Below are 21827 nucleotides of genomic sequence, written 5' to 3' on the forward strand. Positions count from 1 at the left end.
CTCTTCTGTGTGTCGCAATGAGTTGGTTTGTCAGCAAGTTACAGTGCAAACGGGAGTAAAATGTGAATCTTGCCCAGTCTCCTCTAGTCAATCTTCAACATAGACTATGGTGTAACTTTCAATTTAGAATACTAAACTTATCAAAACCTAAGTGACAGTTAACGCACTGCCTCCAAAGTACACAGTTATATTGACAACATGACTAAGAAATTTGACTAACGCATCCATACGCAATGACACAAAGAATTGGCTTCCTGATGACAATTAAATTGTTCAGTGACACAAATATTTATTTTTTGGCTATGTACTTAGGATTTTGAGAAAGAAATGTACCAAAGCGACTGAGAACAATAGCATGTCTGACAATGAATGATGATTAGTACTTAATAGTAATAAATACATAAAAATATAAATCTTATATAATTATACCTAGTAACATATGCTGAAATCTTATGTGATAGACTTGGCGATACTTGATAGCCCATTACTTCAGCTCTATTGTGATGCCATTCACCTGCCAGTCAAATTTTGCAGCAGACTATATAGTAACCGGTGGACAGCCACTTGTTAAAAGAATATAGTTACAGAGCGTCGTCCTTGAAATTAGTGACAGCTGAGTCTTCTTTGGTTGTGTCAGTTTAATGGCCTTATGGTTTTGTAGTGTTGAGCAGTCAAGGCCTTCATGGCCTAACATAATCAAGAAATTATGATCATATTCTTCACAATGATCTCACATTATATTCTCTTGACCAAATGTGCCGGTGTCCCAGAAATATACACACAATTATGATCATTTCTTGATTTAACACTCACTGGTAAAATCCAGTTTGACAAATTGACCAGAAACATTGTACACAAAATATATGCAGCACTTGTACAAACGAATGACAGTTTTAAACACTGTGATATCTTTCGTGTCTAATTAAAGGTTAAAAGAATGATTTGTGTTATTTTTGTTCACAGTCAAATTTTAAATCAGATCCAATATGACCGAACAGTTTGTTGTTGCTCCAACTTTCATTAGGGTCAAACAAGGAGAAGACATACGGGGTTTGTTCCGTGGCTGGGGCGTGTGTTAGCGTTACGTTTGTTTTGTTTGCGGGGGTCCAGGGGGGGGTTGTAGACTCCCGAATGTGAGACCAAGTCAGAAACAGAATCAACTCGCTCATGGACGCAAAGATACGAGCCCTGGAGCTGCTCGGGGTGGCGCTCTCCGCGTGCGCGTGGATATTCACGCTGGCGGCCACGCTCAGGTCTGCGTGGCTGACTCTGTCCACGGAACTGCTGCCCACGGAGAGCTACGAGCTGGGCCTTTGGGAGACGTGCGTGGTGCAGGACGTGCAAGGCGCTTTGCTGTGTCAGCGCCACGATAGCCCGCTGGCCTTGCCGCGTGACATCAAGCTGGCGCGCGTGCTCGTGTGTGCCGCGCTGTGCACGGGGCTGCTGGTACTTGCGCTCGCCATCCCGGCCTTGCACGCGGTTAACGTACGCGTGGACGTGCGGGGCAAGAAAGTGATGAAAATGTGCGGCGGGGCGCTGAGCATTGCGTGCGCGGTCCTGGTGCTCGTTCCGGTGTCGTACGTCGCCCACGTCGCTGCGCTGCGGTTCTTCGATGAGTCTGTGCCGGACGTGGCACCGCGCTGGGAGTTTGGGGACGCGCTCTTCTGCGGTTGGACCGCGGGCGTGTTGCACCTGATGGCGGGGACCGCGCTGCTCGTCTCTTGTGCGTCTCTGCAAAACCGACACGCCCCCGTCATACGGGATCGACTGCAGCGGAGACCAAGGACGGAGTACGTCTGAAATGAACACTTGAACTGAGTTTTACGAAATTTATTGAACCGCTTAGGGAGCACCATGCAACTAAATTGTCTAACCATACATTTAGGAATCAATAATCTCGTCTCATTTTACTCACTTTATTGATACAGGTATAGTGTGAACTCTGGTCCCGTTTCGTCAAAGACAAAAAAGTGGCTTGATTTACGCGTGTAATTCGTACCATGACCAAGCTCAATTACTCCTGACCTATCAAACCAGTTGAAATGCTTTTAATTTCTAAATCACCATCATATTGTGTTACGCTTTTTTTTAAGAAAATGATCACTGTATTGTAAAATATTAAGAGAAAATAAAAGCAAATTTAAAGAAATGGTTTTATGGAGTCATTTATCCAGAAGCAACACGTTCACACGTGCCCGCGCGCACACACTCAGTGACACACGAAAGCGCGCACACCTTTTAAGTAAGTAATGATTTTCGTGGAAAAAAGTTAAAGTGGATAATTTCTCATTGTTGGGAATTATCGACAGAATTCTTTATCTCACACCTGCCAAACTTTTTAGATGGAAAAGGCAGAAATGTTATTGTCAAAAACAGTTTCTCCAAACTTGTTCATTTATTCAAAAAAATATTTTCCACGTTTTTTCTTCTTGCAATACCTATTGGGCATCTGATGTCAATTCTACCTCAATATGAATGATTTTGATGTCTTATTGATGATGAATTGAGCTCAGATTCCCAGTGGGTGCTGTATTTTTAACAAACATCAACAGCAACATCATTCTAGAATGCATAAAATATTAAAAACAAATTGGATTTCAATATGATTAAAATACACTATAAAACCAGTTGGGTCATAAATAAGGAGTAGATCGATCCCGTGTTTTAGACTCAATTGTTTTAGACAATTTTAAAGTAACACATATGTTTTGAGTAATTGAAATCTATGATGCTGGTACTGGTTTGCTGGGGGGGGGCGATCACCTAAACAAAACTACTACAAAATTAAAACAATCAAAATATTTTTGGGGCATTGAAGTGGTGAGGTCAGTCAGTTTTATTTTTTTATTTTTTTTTACAACGCCCCAAGTAGTGCCCTTGCTGATAGTCAAGTGTCATTTACTTTGCTGCTGTCTGCTGAGGAGCTGAGTTACCATAAAATACATATACTATAATTATGATATTAATTTGCAAAAACAAAGGGCTGGGATTAGCCAATGTGGAGAATTAAAAAAATATGGACAACATTCTCTGAACTGATAAATGTCATGGAGGTGGGCCTATATAAAAACCTATGCAGCCATCTTCAATTATGTAAAACATGATGGCAGCAGCATCACAGATGTTTACAGATTTTTTTTTATACAGGAAGATGCAGCCAAAGTGAGTGGATAATAACCCAAAGCACACTTCCAAAACAACAGAGGACTTCATCAGGGGCATGGAATGGTTTAGGATAGTTTTCATTAGACTGGCCAAGTCAATGTCCAGACATACAAACTCTATAGGGCATGCATTCTTGTGGCAAAAGTCTGAAAATGCATCACAAAAGAGGAGTGTAAGTGCAAGTAAGCATTGTATTTGTTGTCTGAGTCAGTTTAAATTGTTTTATGTATACCTTTTGCAATATCTTTGCTCAGCTAACAATGTTTCACTACAAACAATATGTCAAACCCAAACGTTGACAATCTATAGCAAAAAACCCCAAAAGGAACTGGCCTTATTGTTCCAATACTACAGCACTGTACTCTATCTTTCCATCCACCCGTAGCCACATTATGTATGAATAGAGAGGTCGCAGGTTAAATGTGATCGCTCAAAGGGACCACCCCAGTGCAACACCTCAACATAAAAGCGTCGCTTTAATTGCTCTTTTCCTGCACGGGACAATGGAGTTTATAAACAAGAAGCAAAGTATCCACCTTTCATTGTTCACCTCATTGGCTCTCATCAGCAGCCAAACAGCAGCACTTTGTAGCCATCAGCGGCCAACATTGCATAGATGCAGTGTCCGGGCCCAAGGGCTCTGAAGTATCAAGGTACTTAAGGAGGCGACACTTTGTCCTGACTGGCATAGCCACGTGTATTTTGTCACTATTATTTATTAACATTTCTATAGTGAGCTGGGGTTTATCTAAAGTGACTTTGTACGAGTGGAGGGTTACACCCCGGACTGGATTTCACTCAGTTGCAGTGTACAGTACATATACGTTGAGTCGTTTTTTTATATCTGCAACATCATGAAGCTCGGCGATACTGAGATGGTGAAGATGGATTATTTTGTCCTTCCCAAAAAAGCGAAATTGGAGCAAATTGACCCAAGGAGCAGTCAGTCCCTTTTTGTTTTTAGAATTGTGTAAAAAATAATTCAATTTAGGGTAAAAAAGTGACTGGACACTTTTTAAATGTTTTTTTTTTTTTTTTTAACAAAACAATCTGATTTAGGGGGATTGTTTTCAATTTTTAGGGTTTTTTATGGGAGGAAAAAACAAATATAAAAATAATTAAATTGGCTCTAAAAATGATCCACATAATCTTTTGAGCCATAATTAATAATATTTTTGCCACAAATCTTTTGGGGTGTATACATACCCCTTGACAGCAACTTAGATTAGTCTTCAATTCCTAACATGTCTGTTTTTTATGTGGGAGAACGTTTAGAGAAAAACTACACATGCACAGAGAGAACATTCAGACTCCACACTGGAAGGCAAGAGCAGGAACTCGAACCTCAAACCTCACCTGTGAGGCAGACTTATTGACCGTTTGAACTATGACAAAGTGACACATGATGAAACTTCAGTGTTTCAGCGGTCATGTAGCAGATTGTGCACGACTCATGACAAAGAAAAGAACTCATTTATTTGAAAGCAAATCACACAATTTTATTCGGAAAAACTACACAGGCGCAAAGATGTACTAGGTATATGATATAACATGTTCTATGTGATAAAGTTAACTGTAAAAGCAAAACATGATGGTTCTATACTTTTTGACACCAATGCGGTGGCTATGGGCCTGTTCTAAAACCGCTCACCAGTGATGGACATTGTGATTTCCTGGGAATATTATAGAAGTGATATCACTGTGAAGAATCATGATCAATGTCGTCACATAAATTATTAAAATTCATTCTTAGTAATAACATAATAATAGCTTTATTAAAAGGTATTTGTTATTTCAGAAGTATGTATAAAACTAGTTTACATGAATCAATACCCAAGAAGTAGCTCTCAGTTTCAAAAAGGTAGTGACCCCTGCTATTTACAGTATAAGAACAATTATTCATTGAAATTCCTGTGTTTGAGGCAATGAAAAATCAAACAAACTTCCTTGTTGTCTGTTCTGTCACAAGCTACTAAATTGCCTTTTGACGCACGTCTTTAATTTGAGTTTAATTTCTTCTGTGTTCACAGACATAATTCAATTTACTTAATACATATCACCGCGTTGTATTAAGATGAATTGAAATGTAATTTATATGATACAGCCCAACAAAAAAATTAAAAAAAAAAAATTAAAAGACAATGCAAAGAAATAAAATGTGGTTTTAAAGTCCAATTACTGTACGTTGGGATAAGCCAAAAGACACAATAGCTGTAGTGTTGGATGTATGCATTTAAGGGGTGTGGCCTAAAGAGTGACATCAGGAACATGGCCTTCAGTCTATAAGTGCCAGCGTCTTGATGTGAGTTTTTTCTTACTGTAAGTGTTCTCATTTTCTATGTGTGTGCTGTAAAGTTAAATAAATAGCTGGAAGAAAATCAACAGCTGTGAATCTCAAAGTAGCAATGCCAGGACTGATCCGAAAATCGCTAAAGTGTGTTATTGCCTGGCTCAGAACCGCTCAGTTTCTTATAGAAGCGATGCCAGGACTGCAGAGTCTTTCCGGACCAGATCCAGAAGCCTGACATTATCCCAACGATCATGGTCATCAGATACTTGATCATAAACATGGTAAAGTCCGGCGTTAGTGGAGCAAAGTTTCCCGATGGGCACGGTACAGCGAAGCGTTTGCAAGTCTGCATGCGCCACGTCTGATCCCACCGCGGACGCTGGGCCTGCTCGTAGAAGTGGCAGGCCACCACAGCGGTGGCTGGTAGAGTGTACAACACGCTGAACACACCGATCCGCACCATCAGCTTCTCCAACTTGTCCGTCTCAGTGCCGCCAAGCTTCATGATGGTGCGGATGCGAAAAAGAGAAACAAAGCCAGCCAGAAGAAAGGAAGTGCCGACGAGAAGGTAGACAAAGAGCGGAGCAAGCACAAAGCCCCGAAGGGCGTGCACATCATACACGCCCACATAGCACACACCGGTCAGTAGGTCGCCCTCCACCTGTCCCATGGCCAGGATGGTGACGGTTTTCAACGCCGGTACTGTCCATGCCACCAGGTGGAAGTAGCGCGAATTGGCCTGGATGGCCTCATGCCCCCACTTCATCCCTGCCGACAGGAACCAAGTGAGTGACAAGATGACCCACCAGATGGAGCTTGCCATGCTGAAGAAGTAGGCCACCATGAAGAGGATGGTGCAGCCTTCTTTCTTTGTGCCTTGAATCACCATTTTGTAACCATCCGCCTTGAACTTGTCCACACAGACGACTTTGTCCTCAAGTAGGAAACCGGTGACATACACCAGTGCCACTATGAAGTAGCAACCAGAGAGAAAGACGACCGGTCTTTCCGGGTAGCGAAACCGCTGGGCATCTACCGCATATGTGAGGACGGTGAAGAGCGTGCTGATACAGCAAAGTACAGCCCAGACGGCGACCCAGAGCCGCCCGAACTTTAGCTCCTCCTCCCTAAAGTACATCAGTCCGTTGGGTGTGGAGACCTCGCAGGGGGCACCGCAGTCCTTGGCGCCGAGGAAGTGGTAGCTGAGGTAGGCTGGCACCTCAAGTTGCGGCGGGCAGGAGAAAGCCGGGTTGCTTGAGGTGTGGGATGGAATGTTGGACAGCTCTGCGAGGTTCGGTGTCGGAGCCGGCTTGTGACCGTTACTATCAGATGTGTTCTGACCCACACAGATCTCTCCGGCACCGTGGACAGGGAAGTTCTCACAGCGCAGCCTCTCGGGCCATTGAAAGCCAAATTTATTCATCAGCGCCTCACAGCCCTGCCGGGCCCTTTCACACAAAGTCCTGCAAGGGGGGATCGCCTGCTCCAGAACCGTGCACACCGGTGCGTACATGGAGCACAGGAAGAACTTGAGGTCCGGCGAGCACTGGACTTTGACGAGCGGGTAGAACTGGTGAACTTCCAGCCCAGCGTCTTCTTGGTTGGCATGGCCGAGCAGGTTGGGCATGATGGTCTGGTTGTAGGCGATGTCGGTGCACAGAGGGATTGAAATGGACTGACAAAATCCGTGATCAGGGATAGAAAAGCCCTTGTGTTCTTGAGCTGAGCCTGGCGGGACGAGCAAGGGGAAAGCACAGCTCAGCCACCAGGGCCAGATCCCCAACGTCGCCATGATGGCCCAATCCACCCAAACAGAGGGAAAAGTAGTTCCGCTAACCGGCTCGTCACTGCTGCATTTCCCGGATAAGTCTTTCCGCCACGTTGCACTTGTGCACAGTGTGCACCTAACACAGCTTTCAAATGCAAAGTTGTCTTTGTGGCTCAATGTGAAGCTCTGTATATAGTTTTTTTTTCATCCCCCGTCAGTCTCAAGCTTGGTGGTCTGTTTCCAGGCGCCCCCCCTGCTCCAACATGGGGAGTATCGGGGTGGGGGTGCCTTGAGACTCAGTCTGCTCTGCACCAATTGGATGCTTTGTTCACCCCTTTCGTGTCAGTGATTGGCTGAGGAAGCGGCGCTAGCGTCAGTGATAGGCACAACAGAAGCGCTGCCGCCTTTAAAATGATCTGATGAAAGACTTGTAATTTTTGGGCATATGAGTTTGAAATAAACGCAGGCTGTGAAGATCACCAAGGCTCTCCAGACCAACGCAAAAGGTGGCCAAGGTCAATAACAAGAAACTGGACAACTAAGGAGGAGAGAGGCAATTGGGGGCAAAATGGTGTCCGTCGTTCAAATGCAGCTTATACGGGGAAAAAAAAAGAGACTCACAGCACATAAATGTTTCTGCTCAGCGAACAATTTCTTTAGTCTGCAATAACCTGACATTGTGTACATCCTTGTGGCCAGAGAGCTTCAAAATCATCATCACACCAGTAGCATTAATGTGTCTTGACTCTCTAAGAAGGCAAACTCCTTTCCTCGATTTAAATTCTACATATTTTGACCTTTCTCACCCTTCATGCAACTTGTTTTCAAAACGCGACGAGCGGCAAATTTGGTGAGTTTTGGCTAAACACAATAAAAATCTTGTTGCTCATTCAGACGAAAAATGCCATTTTGGGGTTCAAATGAAAAAATAGAACGCATTTTTTTATATGTTAATACTTGGCTTTGCATCCTTTGCGTCCTTATGTCACAATTTAATATGGAAGCTTCACATACGGTTTTCCACTTTTTAAACATTCTTTTATACATATATTTCAAAATAATTATGTATTTAAGATGAGGAAGTGTTGTCTATCCAAACACCACTTAGTCTCGTGTTTTTCTCTTGTGAATGATTGTAAATGTTACCATCAAACACGAAGCTGGGCGCAGTTTACAATATATGAAGTGTGTAACACGAAATGTTTCCAATCGAATAGTTTCGAAGAGCGGGTTTTAATCCAACTCAAAAAAGTTGAGCACGGTCCAATTAATATGTTTGTATGGATTTTAAAAGTTTGGTTATCAATCGATTTTTTTGTATTATTATTATTATTATTTATATCTTTTTTTATTTAATTTTATTTATTTATTTATTTTTAACGCATGTTTATGTTAGTGAACCTATAAGAGAAGTTCAGCTCAACGTGCCAGGTAGCACATAGCGATGACCTTAAACTTCTCTGCAGCAACTGCTTCCTTGTGGAAAAATTCACAACTCCACTATGAATCGTCACCTAAGTTTCAATTTTTTTTTATTTTGTCCAAACAAAAACTTGTACTTCACAGATAAGTGTGAACAAATGGAGAAAATATACAACGTCAATATACAGGTAACTGAAAAAAAAATATCAGTGTTTTAAAAAAAAACAAACTAAAACATCCTCCAGCCAAGGCCAACGGGACACTGTTGCAGAGTTAAAGCTAAGTTATTTCCAACCTAGTTAGGACACCATTAAAATACATTAACATAACAAGTCGCAAAAAAGAGGCCCGATGAACTCTGGGACAGCAGCGACAATTGAGCTCTGGCGACAGGTCAGCAGAAAGGCCGTGAAATGAGATAAATGAGATACAAACAAGACGAGAGCAGCTGAATTCAGACAAAGATGCTTAAAGACGTGAAAAGAAAACCGAGAAAGACTGAGAGGCCTCCTTCAGTTGGTAAGCCTTGAACAGTGCAGGAAGACGTCAGGTTCGGATATGGAAAACAATTTCAAGAAGAAAATAAGACTCTCACGGGGACCCACTGACAGAAGATCCTTTCTTTAAAATAAAGATGATCTTTTTCAGAGTTTTCACCAACCAACACATTCTTTGCTGCATGAGATTGACGCATGTTAGATTGACTTGCTTACATGAAAACCACTTTAACCAAAATAGCTAGCAAAGTTTTGAATTGCAGTTGTTTACAACACACAATAGAATCTAAAAATAAGAGAAAGATCAAAATGATTGTAATCAAACTTGTCAATTGTCACACTCTTCAGAGGGCAAAAATCAAAGGCTAATGTTTATTTATGTTGATGATGTTTGAGTGCCATGAATGAATTTTTGCTCGACAGATAAGATCAGAGATTCGCCGAAAAAACAAACACAGTAAAATATTCACACATAGCTTCTCCCTCTTTTATCTTTCCGAACTTTGAGCTACTTCATGTCAATCAAAAGAACCAAACAAATGATAATGTTCTAATTAATCAACTCATTCCAGGAAAACAATTTTTTGCGGGACGTGCATTTGTTTGACATCGCCGCCAAGTTTCCCGTTATGACAAACAAAAGAAACTAGAAAAAAAGTTTGTTGTTGTATGTAGCGTGACAATTGCTCATTGTGCCTCTAGCATAATTGATTGACGTGCGCGTACCATATACGCCAAAATCAAGACAAGACAAACACACACTCTCATAATGCTAAAAACAATGTACAATTTCTTTTTTTGTTTCATATTTTGTTGTAGCACTCACATTTTTTCTTGTCTTTCTTTTTTGCTGCGTCCACTTGTTAATTTCCAACAGGTCAGAATGGCAGTTTTGGTTTACAATTTTATTTCAGCAAATTGCTAAAAGTGGTCCAAATTTGGGGCAAAATCTTATTACTTCAACTTCAAACTGTTTAGTTGTCATTGTTCATTCAAAGTACTTTGAACACAGCAACTTATTCATTATCATTAGCCCAACATAAGTCCGCTAGCTTTATGCTAACATATTGGACAATGCAATAAGGGCAAACTGAAATGAATTAGTATCACTATTACAGTCATTTTGAACCATCAAACGGCTGTTACTTGAGTGTAAACACGGCAGTGACGCATACAGATAAAACATCCAACAATACTCACACATTCTCTCTGTCTTGCGGAAACAAATAGAACTGCTAGCATTTGCATGTCAATTTCTTAACCAAACCTGTATCACACTACTGCCACTACCAGGCTAAGACTTCATTTTTTATTTTTTTATTTTTTAGCTCGCAGTCTGTTGGATTTGTTTTTCTTGTACTTGCTGACGTATTTTGTTTGGAAGAAACACAGCCCCACAGCGATATTCAATGGGGTTTATTTTCCACACAAATGAGATTAATTATTCAGAATGACTCTTGAGAACAGCTGCAAAGAGATGCTAAGAGATGCTAACAGACGCTAAGAGACCAAGTGGTAAAATTAAATATGCAGTTGTTATCCGAGGGAGCTTCTTGCACGTAACAGAAATTTTCCCTTCGAGTTAGGAAAATGTTTGAAAAATCTGCCACAGTCATTTCTCCATCAACCTTTACAACTGTTAGGGTATTTCTTCGAGTGTGTGTCAAATCAACTAATAATAATCCCAAACTGTGATTGTGTATTTTTATGGGACAAGCAAGGAGCTTGAAAATGCCTTCAGAACCGTCTGTGTTTCCACTACATTTCCTGCCGATATATGCGCTCGCTTCTCTTTGAAGGTTCCGGGGGGAACCTTGGAACATTGAAAGGGCAAAATAGCATAGGAATGATTGTAACCACTAAACATAAGGAACATAAGATGTACAGAGGACCGACGGTGCCTTGAAAAGCACGAGCTCTGCACCTGCAAAAACAAACAAGCACAATGGTGCCTTGCGATACTAATGCAATTTGTTCTATAAACATGCTTGTATATCAAAACGCTCATCTTTCAAAGCATTTCACCCCATTGAAATGAATGGAAATGTCATTAATGAACTCTAGAACCACCCCCAAAAAGCAACAAAAAGGTTCGTAGTCTATTTTTTAATAAGAAAAATAGCAATATACAAAATTGTTTATGTTGATACAAAACATACAGTAATAATTAAATAGAGTGTAAAAAATGAGTCCTGCTCCCCCTGGTGGGGATGCGCCTTTTCCACCTGGCGGAAGTATAACAAAGACAGAGACACGCCCAAAGAATAATTTCTCAACCAAGTCAGTAAGATGTATAAATAAAATAAATAAATATATATATATATATATATATTTTTTTTCGAGAAGGATAAAGAAGAACATATTTTCCTGTAAGTATTGTTATATTGTCTGTCTACATGTGTTGCACCATTGCTTGTGTTTAAATGTCCGTTGCCCGAAGGCTTATAACATCATGACATAAATGCTATTTGCGAGCCCATTTGTTTGTTAAACTAGTTTCTATTTGTATAATGTAAAGCTCTGGGGAAGTTGTAAATACTTTGTACACAGCATGTTATTGTCAGCATTTTTTTGTTTAGTCAGGCAGTAAACTTCAACTTGGAATGCAAATAAACAGCTTGAATCCTCTTTTTTGAAGAATTGTTTATTCTATGCCAAACTGCTGATTGTTGTGAGGTGAGCTCAGTGCCCTTTACTGTTTTCATACAGTGCTCATATCTCAAAATTTCTACTGGTAAATCAAAGCAAAAAAAAAAGAAAAATGGCCAATTTATGGCTCTTAACTCCAAAACCCGTAAGTCGTGTCACTTGAATCTCACTTTACCTTGAAACACACACTTTCCCTTTTTTCTGATATATTGTGTTTTCTCATGCACTAACTTTTATTAATCAAGCTATGAATACATTTTCAAAAGAGCAACGCTCTTAAAACCACAGGGTTAAAAGTAACCCAAATTTGTTGGAGTTTGAGACCTGTGACTTTGAGTGATCAATTAACCAACCAGGCATGTTTTTGGAATGTGGGTGGGAACTGGAGTACCCACAGAAAACCCACTAAACTCCACACAGGAAGGCAGCACCCTGGGATCAAACCTTTGACCTCTGATCTGTGAGGCCAATGTGCTTACAATTCAACCACCATGCAGCCCACCTTTGGTTAAAAATACTATATTACAAATTTTATTAGCAACACTTTCTCAGAAGAAGAAACTTTCCTCTGTCAGGGGACACCAAAGCGAGTCAGTCGGATGATACATTTGGAACAGGTTTTCCACCAAATAACCTTCCTGACGCAACTTCATTTCCAACCAATATAAACTAAGATTCTGACTTTAAATTTACTTTAACTTCAGTACACCACGCCAAAATGTCGACGAGCTTCAACTTTTCAGGCCGCCCAAATTCAATCTTCAACGCTATTAATGACTCCAAAACTAACCCAACTTATTCAAAAATTCACAGCTGTCCATCAAGTGGTTTAGGAAAAGAAAAATTCATTTTTAAACGTGTATATTTATGAAGATATTCTTGGCCTGATCAAAAATGGCCTGGAACATATTATTAAGCATGGAAAATGATCACTCCGCATCGACTTGTTGTAAACTCGTTAAAACGGCACCTGATTGCTCATCTTCTTGTGCTGAAGATGTCACCAGAACTTGGCGACAGGAAAAAGTGAAGATCCGACTCGACCGCGAGGATTCAAGGTGTCACGGAACTCGTTTTCCAAATGGACGCCGGGTACCTTGAAGATGGACACGGCTGGAAAAAGACAAGAGAGCGACATGGGATGCAAAAAGAACGTGACGAGCAAGGCGCATGATGTGATCGGCTCTTACTGTCCCTGAGGTGCATGATCGGAGGTGGTAATGTGTTAAAATAGGAGTGCTGCAGGGCATCTGGCGCCGGGATCCGGTCTGCGGGCACCAGCATCAGCATCTTCTGAACCAGGTCTTCAGTTTTGTACGGGAGTCGACTCAACCTGACGCGGATCAACCAGATGAGTTTAGATAACCCGAATGTTCGTTAGAATACCAGAGCTTTGTAATCTATGAGCAGTGCGTTTGCAGTCCTGTGTCTTAAAAGTAGGGCCCGACTGATTTGGATTTCTTTTAGGCTGATATTTAGCAGAAAAAAAAATCAACTAAGTGATTCATTGACTGATTATTTAAACATATATAAGGAAAAGAAGAACTTTATTTGGGTCCTTTATTTCTTACTGTACTACAACAAACATATGAACTACAAGCAGAACAGTTGGCTGCTTCCCAATACTTTGTCCCTTTGTATTTGTTTCACTTTATGACAAAGAGGAATTTTCAAGTACATAAACATGTTAAAAAAGAAAACATGATAAATGGCGGATTCATTTAGTTTTAGATTCAAGCTACAAGAGCAACGTAATGAGTGAAGTTAACAGGCCGTGATTTTGCATGATTGTTTTTCAGGCTTTATTTTTTTTGTATGATGTTTAATTACTTTAATTTGATTTCATTGGGCATTGTCATGGTCCGTTCTTGTCATGCCTTGTTTTTTGTTATTGTCTGCTCAGCTGACGTGGGGGCGTTTCCTTCCAGCACCTGTTCCTGTTTTGTCGTCGTCATGGCTGGAGAGACACGCCCACCTGCCACGCACCTGTTACTCATTGTCACCATTGATTACCTCGCTATTTAAACGCGACGTGCTGACCACTCAGCGTCGGATTATTCCTTTTGCTCACGTTCATGGCCCAAGTGGTGATTCTCGATTTCTCGATCTCGTTTCTGGTTATTGACTCCGCTCTCAGCCTTTATCCTTCTCGGTCGTGTTCGCTCGTCAATTCGCTTTCCTTGCCCTTTTGTGATAAGCGATTTTCGTTCTGTTTTGTTCCTTGCCTTTTGCAAGCGTTTTTTGTTCCGTCGTTATTTTCCTGGTGTGAGTTGTCCACCAGCGATTTGTGTCCCGACATTGCTTTTCCAGCGGCTCTGGAAAAGCATCATTAACAGGCATTTTATGAAATGACTTCACAGGAGGTCTTTAAGGGTTTCTGTACCCTCTGATTTTCTTTACTTAATAAAAACCCAATATGTCTTCCTCGCATGTCATAGTTGACAAAATTGAATTTGGTCATGTTAACATTACTGCCTGAGTCAGAATTTGGCAAAGTCTGCATTGGACAGTAGTAATTTTATTTTGAAAAGTCGATATATTCGGTTGGCCGATTTAATCAGTCAGGCCCTAGTTCATGGCATTTCTTTTGCGTTGACGTTTCCTTTCTCACCTTTTCCACACAGAGCGAATTGGCTTTAGCTTTGAGGGAACGGACCAGCCTGGAACAACATCAACAATGAAACTTGAAGAATTTCACCTCATGCATGCATCCTGTAAGCAACTGTCATGTAATGATTCTCATCAGTTGACAAATGAGTTTCGTTCCTACAAACGTTAAATTGTGCGTTGCCATATGACAGTCGGCAAATTACAACAACGACAGTCTTACAATTGCGTTTTTTGATACTGTATGACGTTTCTGTATAAGTCTCACTTGTTCTAAACTATTGTATGACATTTCTGCACATAAGAAGAAGGGTAAAATGAGTGTTAATTACTCTGGCCATTTTTTTCCCTTGATTGCTTTTTTTAACTTAATTGTTTTATATACCAGCGACCCTTGTGAGGAGAAGCGGTACAGATAATGGACGGATGTTTTTTTTAAATATATTTTCTGCAGGCTAGTAGCCTAAATAGAGGAACACTTGCAGAACGACTATTTCTGTGTGGTGTGCAACACATATTTACAACAGAGAAAAATGTGAGTTGAATTTCAACTAATCAATTTAAATAAACATCTCATTTACAAATCTGAGTGAGTAAGGTAGTTCTTTTGGAACCAAAGGTGTATTATTGCAGGAATCCTTTACAAAACCTAACGGCATATTTGAGTGAGTCTGTGTTTCTTGTTTAAACAAAAATATATAAATATTTTTCAGAGTAAAATGCACAATATTCAGAGAATAAAGTTGGCTTTTTGAAAGTCGTTTGTTAAAATGTGACTTTTTTCCCTGTTAAACATTTACTTTAGAATAACTACAAAATTTAGGACTTTTTACTCCGATACAGCATATATTTGTGATCCTCACATCAAGACTTTCTAAAAGAAAATGAATTCCTATAGTGTTCACATGAACATGAGTGACTCCTTGTAAAAAAAATAAATAAAATAAGTGTTCAGTTTACTGCCGCTTTCAGTTTAATAGCACCTCCTAGTGGAGACAAGTTTCATTACACGTGGAAGACCTTCACTCCGGGGTCTTGAATCCTGTTCCTCGAGGGCCGGTGTCCTTCCTGTTTTCAATCTCGCCTTGCTGCAACACGCCTGATTCAAATGATGAGTAGCGTTATCTAGTTTTTGCAGACCTTGCTGATTTACTCATCATTTTAATCAGTTGTGTTGCAGCTGGGAGAGGAGGGAAACAGGCAGGACAGCGGCCCCCGAGGAACAGAGAGGCCCGCTGGCCTACACTCTAGATCAGTCTCTCTCGAGCGGGGTGCACATGTGACCCCGGAGAACATGCTCCGCTAACTCCTCATTAGAATAAAGTCTAATTGTATGGCCACTAAAGTGGGTGACAGTCTCTCTCTCTCGCTCTCGCTCTCGCTCTCGCTCTCTCGCTCACTCGCTCACTCGCTCACTCGCTCTCTCGCTCACTCGCTCTCTCTCTCTCTTTTTTTTAAATTTCAGGTAAATTGATGTACTTCAAATCTTTTTGGTAACAACAAATGTATTCTTTGTTGTAAGATCTCAGTCATTAAGACTGAAGTGAATCCAATGCAGGTTCATATAAAGGGTAAAAAAGTTAAATCAGCAGTGGGAAACAGTTTGTCAGACTTTTCTGATAATGCATCTCTTGTAATCGTGATTAATAGCAGATAAATTTATATAGATCACTGAACATAAAACATCTGATCAACATCCAGTTAAAAGGAAACAACTTTTTTTACTTTGTGCACTTTGTAGAAATGCGCATTATGAAGATCAATCCATCTACTTGTATTAGTTCAGCTGCAAATCTGCCACATGTAACATGGCGGACATGCTGCGGTATCACAGTAACAAGTCAACTAACCCAAAGCAGCGTCTATGAATATATGTCTACGGGCCACGCAGGAATTGGACATGACAAGATCCGACTGACCTGACTGATAATTGGGCAGCCGGGTGACTCCGGGCCAAGTATCCTCTGATGGCATTCCAAGCACCTGCCGGGACACAACGTTGTCAATGGTTCACTTCAGCTTCATCTGCGACTGTGGAGCTTGTGTGCTGCAGTGCTAATAAAATTCAATTCTTTATTTTGTTAAATGACTTTCAATTCAAATGTTTGTTGCACCAACCATCCAGATTTTCTGCAGCTGATCAAACACGTCAGTGACTCCTGGAAATGCTGGCGCCCCTTCCAGCATCTCGACAAAGATGCAACCAGCGCCCCTGGACACAGGTGGGAGTGACTTCCATATATGCAAGTCATGAAACTCAGCTCTTGAACTTATTTGTCAAGCAACTCCCGAGTTACAAAAATCAAGACTTAATATTTACTTAAATATTTTTCAAATGTTTCTGTTTCAGTGGTGTTCTGACTATTGACCCAAAAGCCAGTACTCACCAGATATCCAAAACTGTCGAATAATCTGTAGATCCAAGCAGGACATCAGGAGGCCGGTACCACAACGTCACCACATCTGAGGAGAAACTCTGACAGGGGATAGATTTGGAACGAGCCAGACCTGCACGTGGAACCAAAAAGTGGGTCAGTATCGTCACGGCAACATGATGCAGTTCACATGTCGAAACCAACCAAAATCGGCCAGTTTGAGTTCTCCCAAGTAGCTGATGAGCAGGTTCTGAGGCTTCAGGTCTCGATGGAGGATCCGGCGGTCATGGATGAAGGTGAGACCGCGAAGCAGCTGGAACATGAAGATCTACGAGGAGATCCATTTAATCCAATCAAGACTGCTTGCTTTGAGGATAAACTTGTTTTTAATACTCATTAAAATCCTTCAATGGGAAACTTTACACACATTTATTTTGATCAGGAAATAATGAAAATGGATGAATGTACTTTATGGGAAGGGCTCCTACCCGCACATTGTGAGAGTGCAGACCTCCGGGATGCTGGTTCATGTACTGGGCCAGGTCCGTCTGCTGCGGTCACACATGAGCAAATGAATGCTTGCTGTCGCTTGAAGCTTGTAACCTGGTACATGGCATCACCTCCACTACGAACGGGGGCATCTCACCACATATTCGAAGACGAAGGTGAGCGAGTCTCTGGTGTGAATGATGTCGTGCAACAGGACGATGTTGGCGTGCTTCAGGCCTTTGAGCAGTGAGGCTGCACGAACGCCCATACGGACACACACGCACACACCAGGAAGAAGTGTTCTATTGTCACATTGTCAATGATTCACAAAATCCGACACTGACACTGGCACACACTGCATCGGCCAAAGGGAACCAGAAGTTGGGGGGAGCAAAACCACACCCCTCTCTAAAATGACAGTGAGGCAGATTCTTTTAGTGTTGCTACAAACGATAAACATTAGCGTTTGAATGTAAAAGACAAAAGATGATCTCTTATTATTTCTGAATTTTTGCATCATGGACAAACTATTGAGTGTTTTTTTTTTTTTTTTTTTTCAAAACAGCCAGATGGACCAAGTCATCTGTTATTGAGGTTTCAACAAGATGTATGTAAGTCAAATATGCACATTATAACAATGATACTCTTTTCTTCTATTTTTTTAACATTTTAATTTCATGAATAAAAAAAAGAAAAATAGCTAAAATAGGTTTAAAATGTGTATGTAAAATTCAATATTTCAAATGTTATAATAATGTTATTACTTCTAATTGTGTTATAATTATGTGATTTGTTTTAAAATATGGAATGTAAAATTGTCCATTTCGCAAAATGTATTTTTTTCGATCAACAATAAATCAATGAAACAATTGTCTAATTTGTATGCATGTGTGCGTGTTTTTGTGTGTGCGTGTTTGTGCGCGTGTGTGCGGCTAATCACCTTCTCTGATGGCAGTGAACGGCATGCCCTCCTCTGTCTTTGTCTGGATCACCTTCAGCGCCACAAGCTGCCCGTTGATTCTTTACAAACCAAGGAAGCATCATCATCATCATCCCAGCCCACTTATCATCACAGTAATTCAGGGGTGAAAAATAATAAATAAATCAAAAATAGTTTCTGTATTTAAAGGTCCCATGCCATTGAAATCCACAATTTTCCACTGTTTTATACTTATAAAAACGGCTTTAAGAACGTAAGCTTCACATGATTAAAAGACATTTCTGGATTTTAAATGTATCAGACACAGCTGGCCACCACCAAACCATACAAATACAGCAGGTACTCATAAATTGTGTTCAACTAAATCCAATAACAATACGAAACTAAAATTATAATTTACACTATACCTAAGGATGAAATAGCGAAGATTGCAGGAATTGACACCAAAATGTGCCTGAGCGATGTTTCCATGTAAATGAACAGGACCTGAGAGGAGCCTCAATATATTCTGCAGTCTTATTGCATCGAACCAATTGCAAATGGACTTTTTTGTGGCCTTAAGGAGCAAGCATCCCTTTTACTTCACAGGACATACCTGACTGTCATCATTAAAGGGAAATAATAACAAGGTATCTTAAGTTGGAACCCAGGGGCGACAAATACAATGAAAACAGCAAGTGCACCAAAATTGAACCCTGTGGAACACCATAAAACAATGGGGAGCGTGCGACTCAGGGCAACCAACGCTAAGACAAATAGGATCTAAACCACTCACGAGCGCAATGCCCACCTGGTGCGGCAAATGATCCAACAGAATACTGTGCTCCACCACTTGGAATGCTCGAGTCAGATCATCCTCAGTGTCATCAACCAGGAGAATGTCATAAAAAACTTGTAATAGGGCTGACTCTGCCCTAAGCAACCTCTTAAAATCTAACTGGGAAACCTCCATGATGGTTTGTTCAGCCCAAAAAAAAAAAATCTCATTTTAGTATATAACACGTTTTGCAGATTTTTTTTTTTTTTAAATAAAAGATAGCTTGGAAATGGATCTAAAATTAGACAGCACACCTTGATCACCGGAAGACAGACTGCTTTTGATAATGGCTAAAACCAACCAATGCTCAGAGGACGTCTTTAAAGAAATGATGAGGAAAAGAGTCGTAATTTCAACCGGCAGGCTTAGCATGGCAAACCACATCCTCCCAAAACCTCAAAGAAACAGCTTCAAAAGAATTTAAATCTCCTGGACAAGTTTTTTTTCCTTTACACAAGTATCTGTATTTCTACCGAAACACACAGTGTGAATACTTTTTCCACCTCTGCAGTATTTTACATCAAGCACGTTCAAATTTGACGGCCCGCCATGTGATTTCTCACCTGCTGATGCCTTTATAAACCGACGCGTATGAGCCCTCACCAAGTTTCTCCAGGCTCACATACGAATTGGCTGTTCCAAACTGAAGTCCTGGTTTCTGAGATCACACACAAGCACACACACAAATACAATTGTAACACAGGCCGAGACGTGAGTGGTGCTGCAAAATGTCAACTAAGCTTTAAAATTGATGATGGGCGTCAGCTGACCCAGATAAAGGGGTTCTGGCAGTCCTTCTGGCGCCATGGGTCACTGTTGCTGCGGCCTCTCTGCACCCGAAGCCGTCGCATCTGCAGCGTATGGAACCAGTGAGGCTGCGGGCCACTGTCTGGATTCAGCTAGGCCAGGCAGACATAAAGAAAAATCTTCAATTTAAAACATCCCCAAAAGAAGTAAAGTGAGTTGAAAAGGAATGCAATTTAAAACATCAATGCAGCCATTTATTTTCTGTATCTATAATAGATAGAGTTGCAAAGAAGTGGAAATATTGGTAGCATGGAAAGTTTCTGGTAAATTTCCATGGATGTAGTGTTCCAATCCTTATTTGCAGAGGAAAGGGACAGAATCATGTCAACTATAGTGAAAAATAAATATACACACACTCCACTCACACGCACAAAAAGTAACTAGTGATGACTCAAGGCTGTTGCAAAGCGCTACATTTGTCTTAATGAAACTTCTCAACTCACTTCAACATAGTTCTGTGGCTACAAGATGCCACTAGATGAGCTACCATGCAACAATTTCAAAAATAAAACAGAAAAATCTAGTAAGTTTCCTGTAGTTTAAAGGATATTGGAAAAATATCTATCCACTTTAAAATGGGTTCACCTGCTAGAACAGAAAAAGGAACTGTATTTTTGATTATTATTTCATCAGATACCTCCGAAACTGGCAGCGATGAAGAACTGTTGCTCTTCTTGACACCCCTTCCCTCCATTCGCAACACCTCCACCTGTTCCTGTTCCTCCTCCTCTTCGACTCCCCCCCATGATCCTTTCCCCCCCTCATCCTCCTCGACCTTGCCACAGCAGCACTTCCTCATGCAGTGGGACAAGACGTCCATCGCTGTTTCTTCCTCGTCTTCTGCTGCTCATATGACCAACGTGCTGTCTGGAGGACAGCAAACATGGTCTCATGACTACTTCTGCACCCCCCCCCCCCGCCTTGCATCCCCTCAGGCGGAAGAACAACAGTGCCATTCAACATGTGGGACATTGCTGCTCTCCAGTGGGCAAAGTCAAGAACTTCTGTCAATTAAAAGTCATCCATCCATTTTCTATACCGCGTGTCTAGTCAAGGGAAAGTGACAAGTAAAAATGCGTTGCTACTGTACAAGTACTTACAGTAAGTAGATTTATTTTTAGGAAATCTGTAACCGACTAGAGTATTATTATTATGAACACTTTCCCCTATTTGAAACGGACATGTAAAATTTATAGTTTGCCAATAAACTGATACATCAGTGTATTGGATTGTATCTTTGTTTTTAGGGATGTTGGTAATGCGATCCAAACGGTGGATGTTTAATGATGACCAGCAGAGGGCAGTATGACTGCACATACTAAAGAGCCAATCTGCATTTCGTGTATTCGCGTGTATGTGTGGAGTGGGGTTGTACAAGTAAACAGAATCATTCCGTTCCATGTTCAATCACCAACAATAAATTGTATTAAACAAATTTTTTTAAAATATACATTAATTTCAAAATAGTGGTGCCTTGAGATTCAGGTGACACTGTTTTTTCCGAAGCACGAGGCGATATTCAGCTGATTTTTTTTTTTTTGCTTTAACTTACTTACCTCCGTTCACAACAAGCAAAAGTGTGTCAGAAAGATTTCAGAAATATTTTTCAAAATGAGGCTTCAAGAATTCATAAATACTATTGAAAAAAGAGACCTGTAGCTGTTTAATAGCACACGTAGTTGAAGTTAACAGTTTTTTTTTTCATCAGAGGTTCTTAAAGGTTGTAAAGAGTTGCAAAAAGTCACAAACTATTTGAATGGTCGCAAAGAAAATTTTAATTTGTTCAAAATTTGATGGTGACAAGAAAAACTGTAACAATTTTTTTTTTTTTTTTAGAGAATGTTTGGCACAGTTATTTGCAACCTTGAACAAAGCCTGACGAAAAAAACAACATTTGCTGTAAATACGAACAAATCTTAGCCGCTCAATGTGATCCATGTTTTAGGCAACATCGAACACAAATGGTTCAGGAACAATATACAATACAGTCATGCAGTATAT

General features: G+C 40.6%; 3 protein-coding genes across 5 annotated transcripts; 1 reads left to right on the forward strand and 2 right to left on the reverse strand.

Moving 5' to 3' along the window:
* Window positions 1–1130: 1130 nt before the first annotated feature.
* Window positions 1131–20646, reverse strand: LOC148340375 (cyclin-dependent kinase 15-like). Of its 3 annotated transcripts, XM_088292067.1 has the most exons (14): window positions 20464–20646; window positions 19790–19918; window positions 19583–19677; window positions 18203–18282; window positions 17420–17514; window positions 17262–17324; window positions 16978–17101; window positions 16786–16906; window positions 16517–16610; window positions 16318–16381; window positions 14403–14451; window positions 12982–13124; window positions 12762–12904; window positions 1131–1796 (listed from the first exon to the last, which is right to left on the reverse strand). In XM_088292067.1, exons 1-13 carry the CDS (start codon window positions 20644–20646, stop codon window positions 12792–12794), a joined length of 1353 nt encoding a protein of 450 aa, XP_088148193.1. In that variant the 3' UTR covers window positions 1131–1796; window positions 12762–12791. The 3 variants fall into 3 exon arrangements, with proteins under 3 accessions (XP_088148193.1, XP_088148192.1, XP_088148194.1); XM_088292066.1 differs by lacking the exon at window positions 1131–1796 and having other exon boundaries at window positions 8739–12904; XM_088292068.1 differs by lacking the exon at window positions 1131–1796 and having other exon boundaries at window positions 8739–12904; window positions 17262–17321; window positions 20464–20554.
* Window positions 1162–2000, forward strand: LOC148340376 (claudin-24-like). Its single transcript, XM_088292069.1, has one exon. The coding sequence runs from the start codon at window positions 1168–1170 to the stop codon at window positions 1798–1800; it is 633 nt and encodes a 210-aa protein (XP_088148195.1). The 5' UTR covers window positions 1162–1167; the 3' UTR covers window positions 1801–2000.
* Window positions 4742–7460, reverse strand: LOC148340377 (frizzled-7-like). The gene has a single exon (XM_088290103.1). The coding sequence runs from the start codon at window positions 7245–7247 to the stop codon at window positions 5595–5597; it is 1653 nt and encodes a 550-aa protein (XP_088146229.1). The 5' UTR covers window positions 7248–7460; the 3' UTR covers window positions 4742–5594.
* Window positions 20647–21827: the final 1181 nt, after the last annotated feature.

This window comes from Idiotropiscis lumnitzeri, chromosome 3, assembly GCF_059441095.1.
Source record: "Idiotropiscis lumnitzeri isolate Australia: NSW breed Sydney's pygmy pipehorse chromosome 3, RoL_Ilum_1.0, whole genome shotgun sequence".
Classification (NCBI taxonomy): Eukaryota; Metazoa; Chordata; class Actinopteri; order Syngnathiformes; family Syngnathidae; genus Idiotropiscis; species Idiotropiscis lumnitzeri.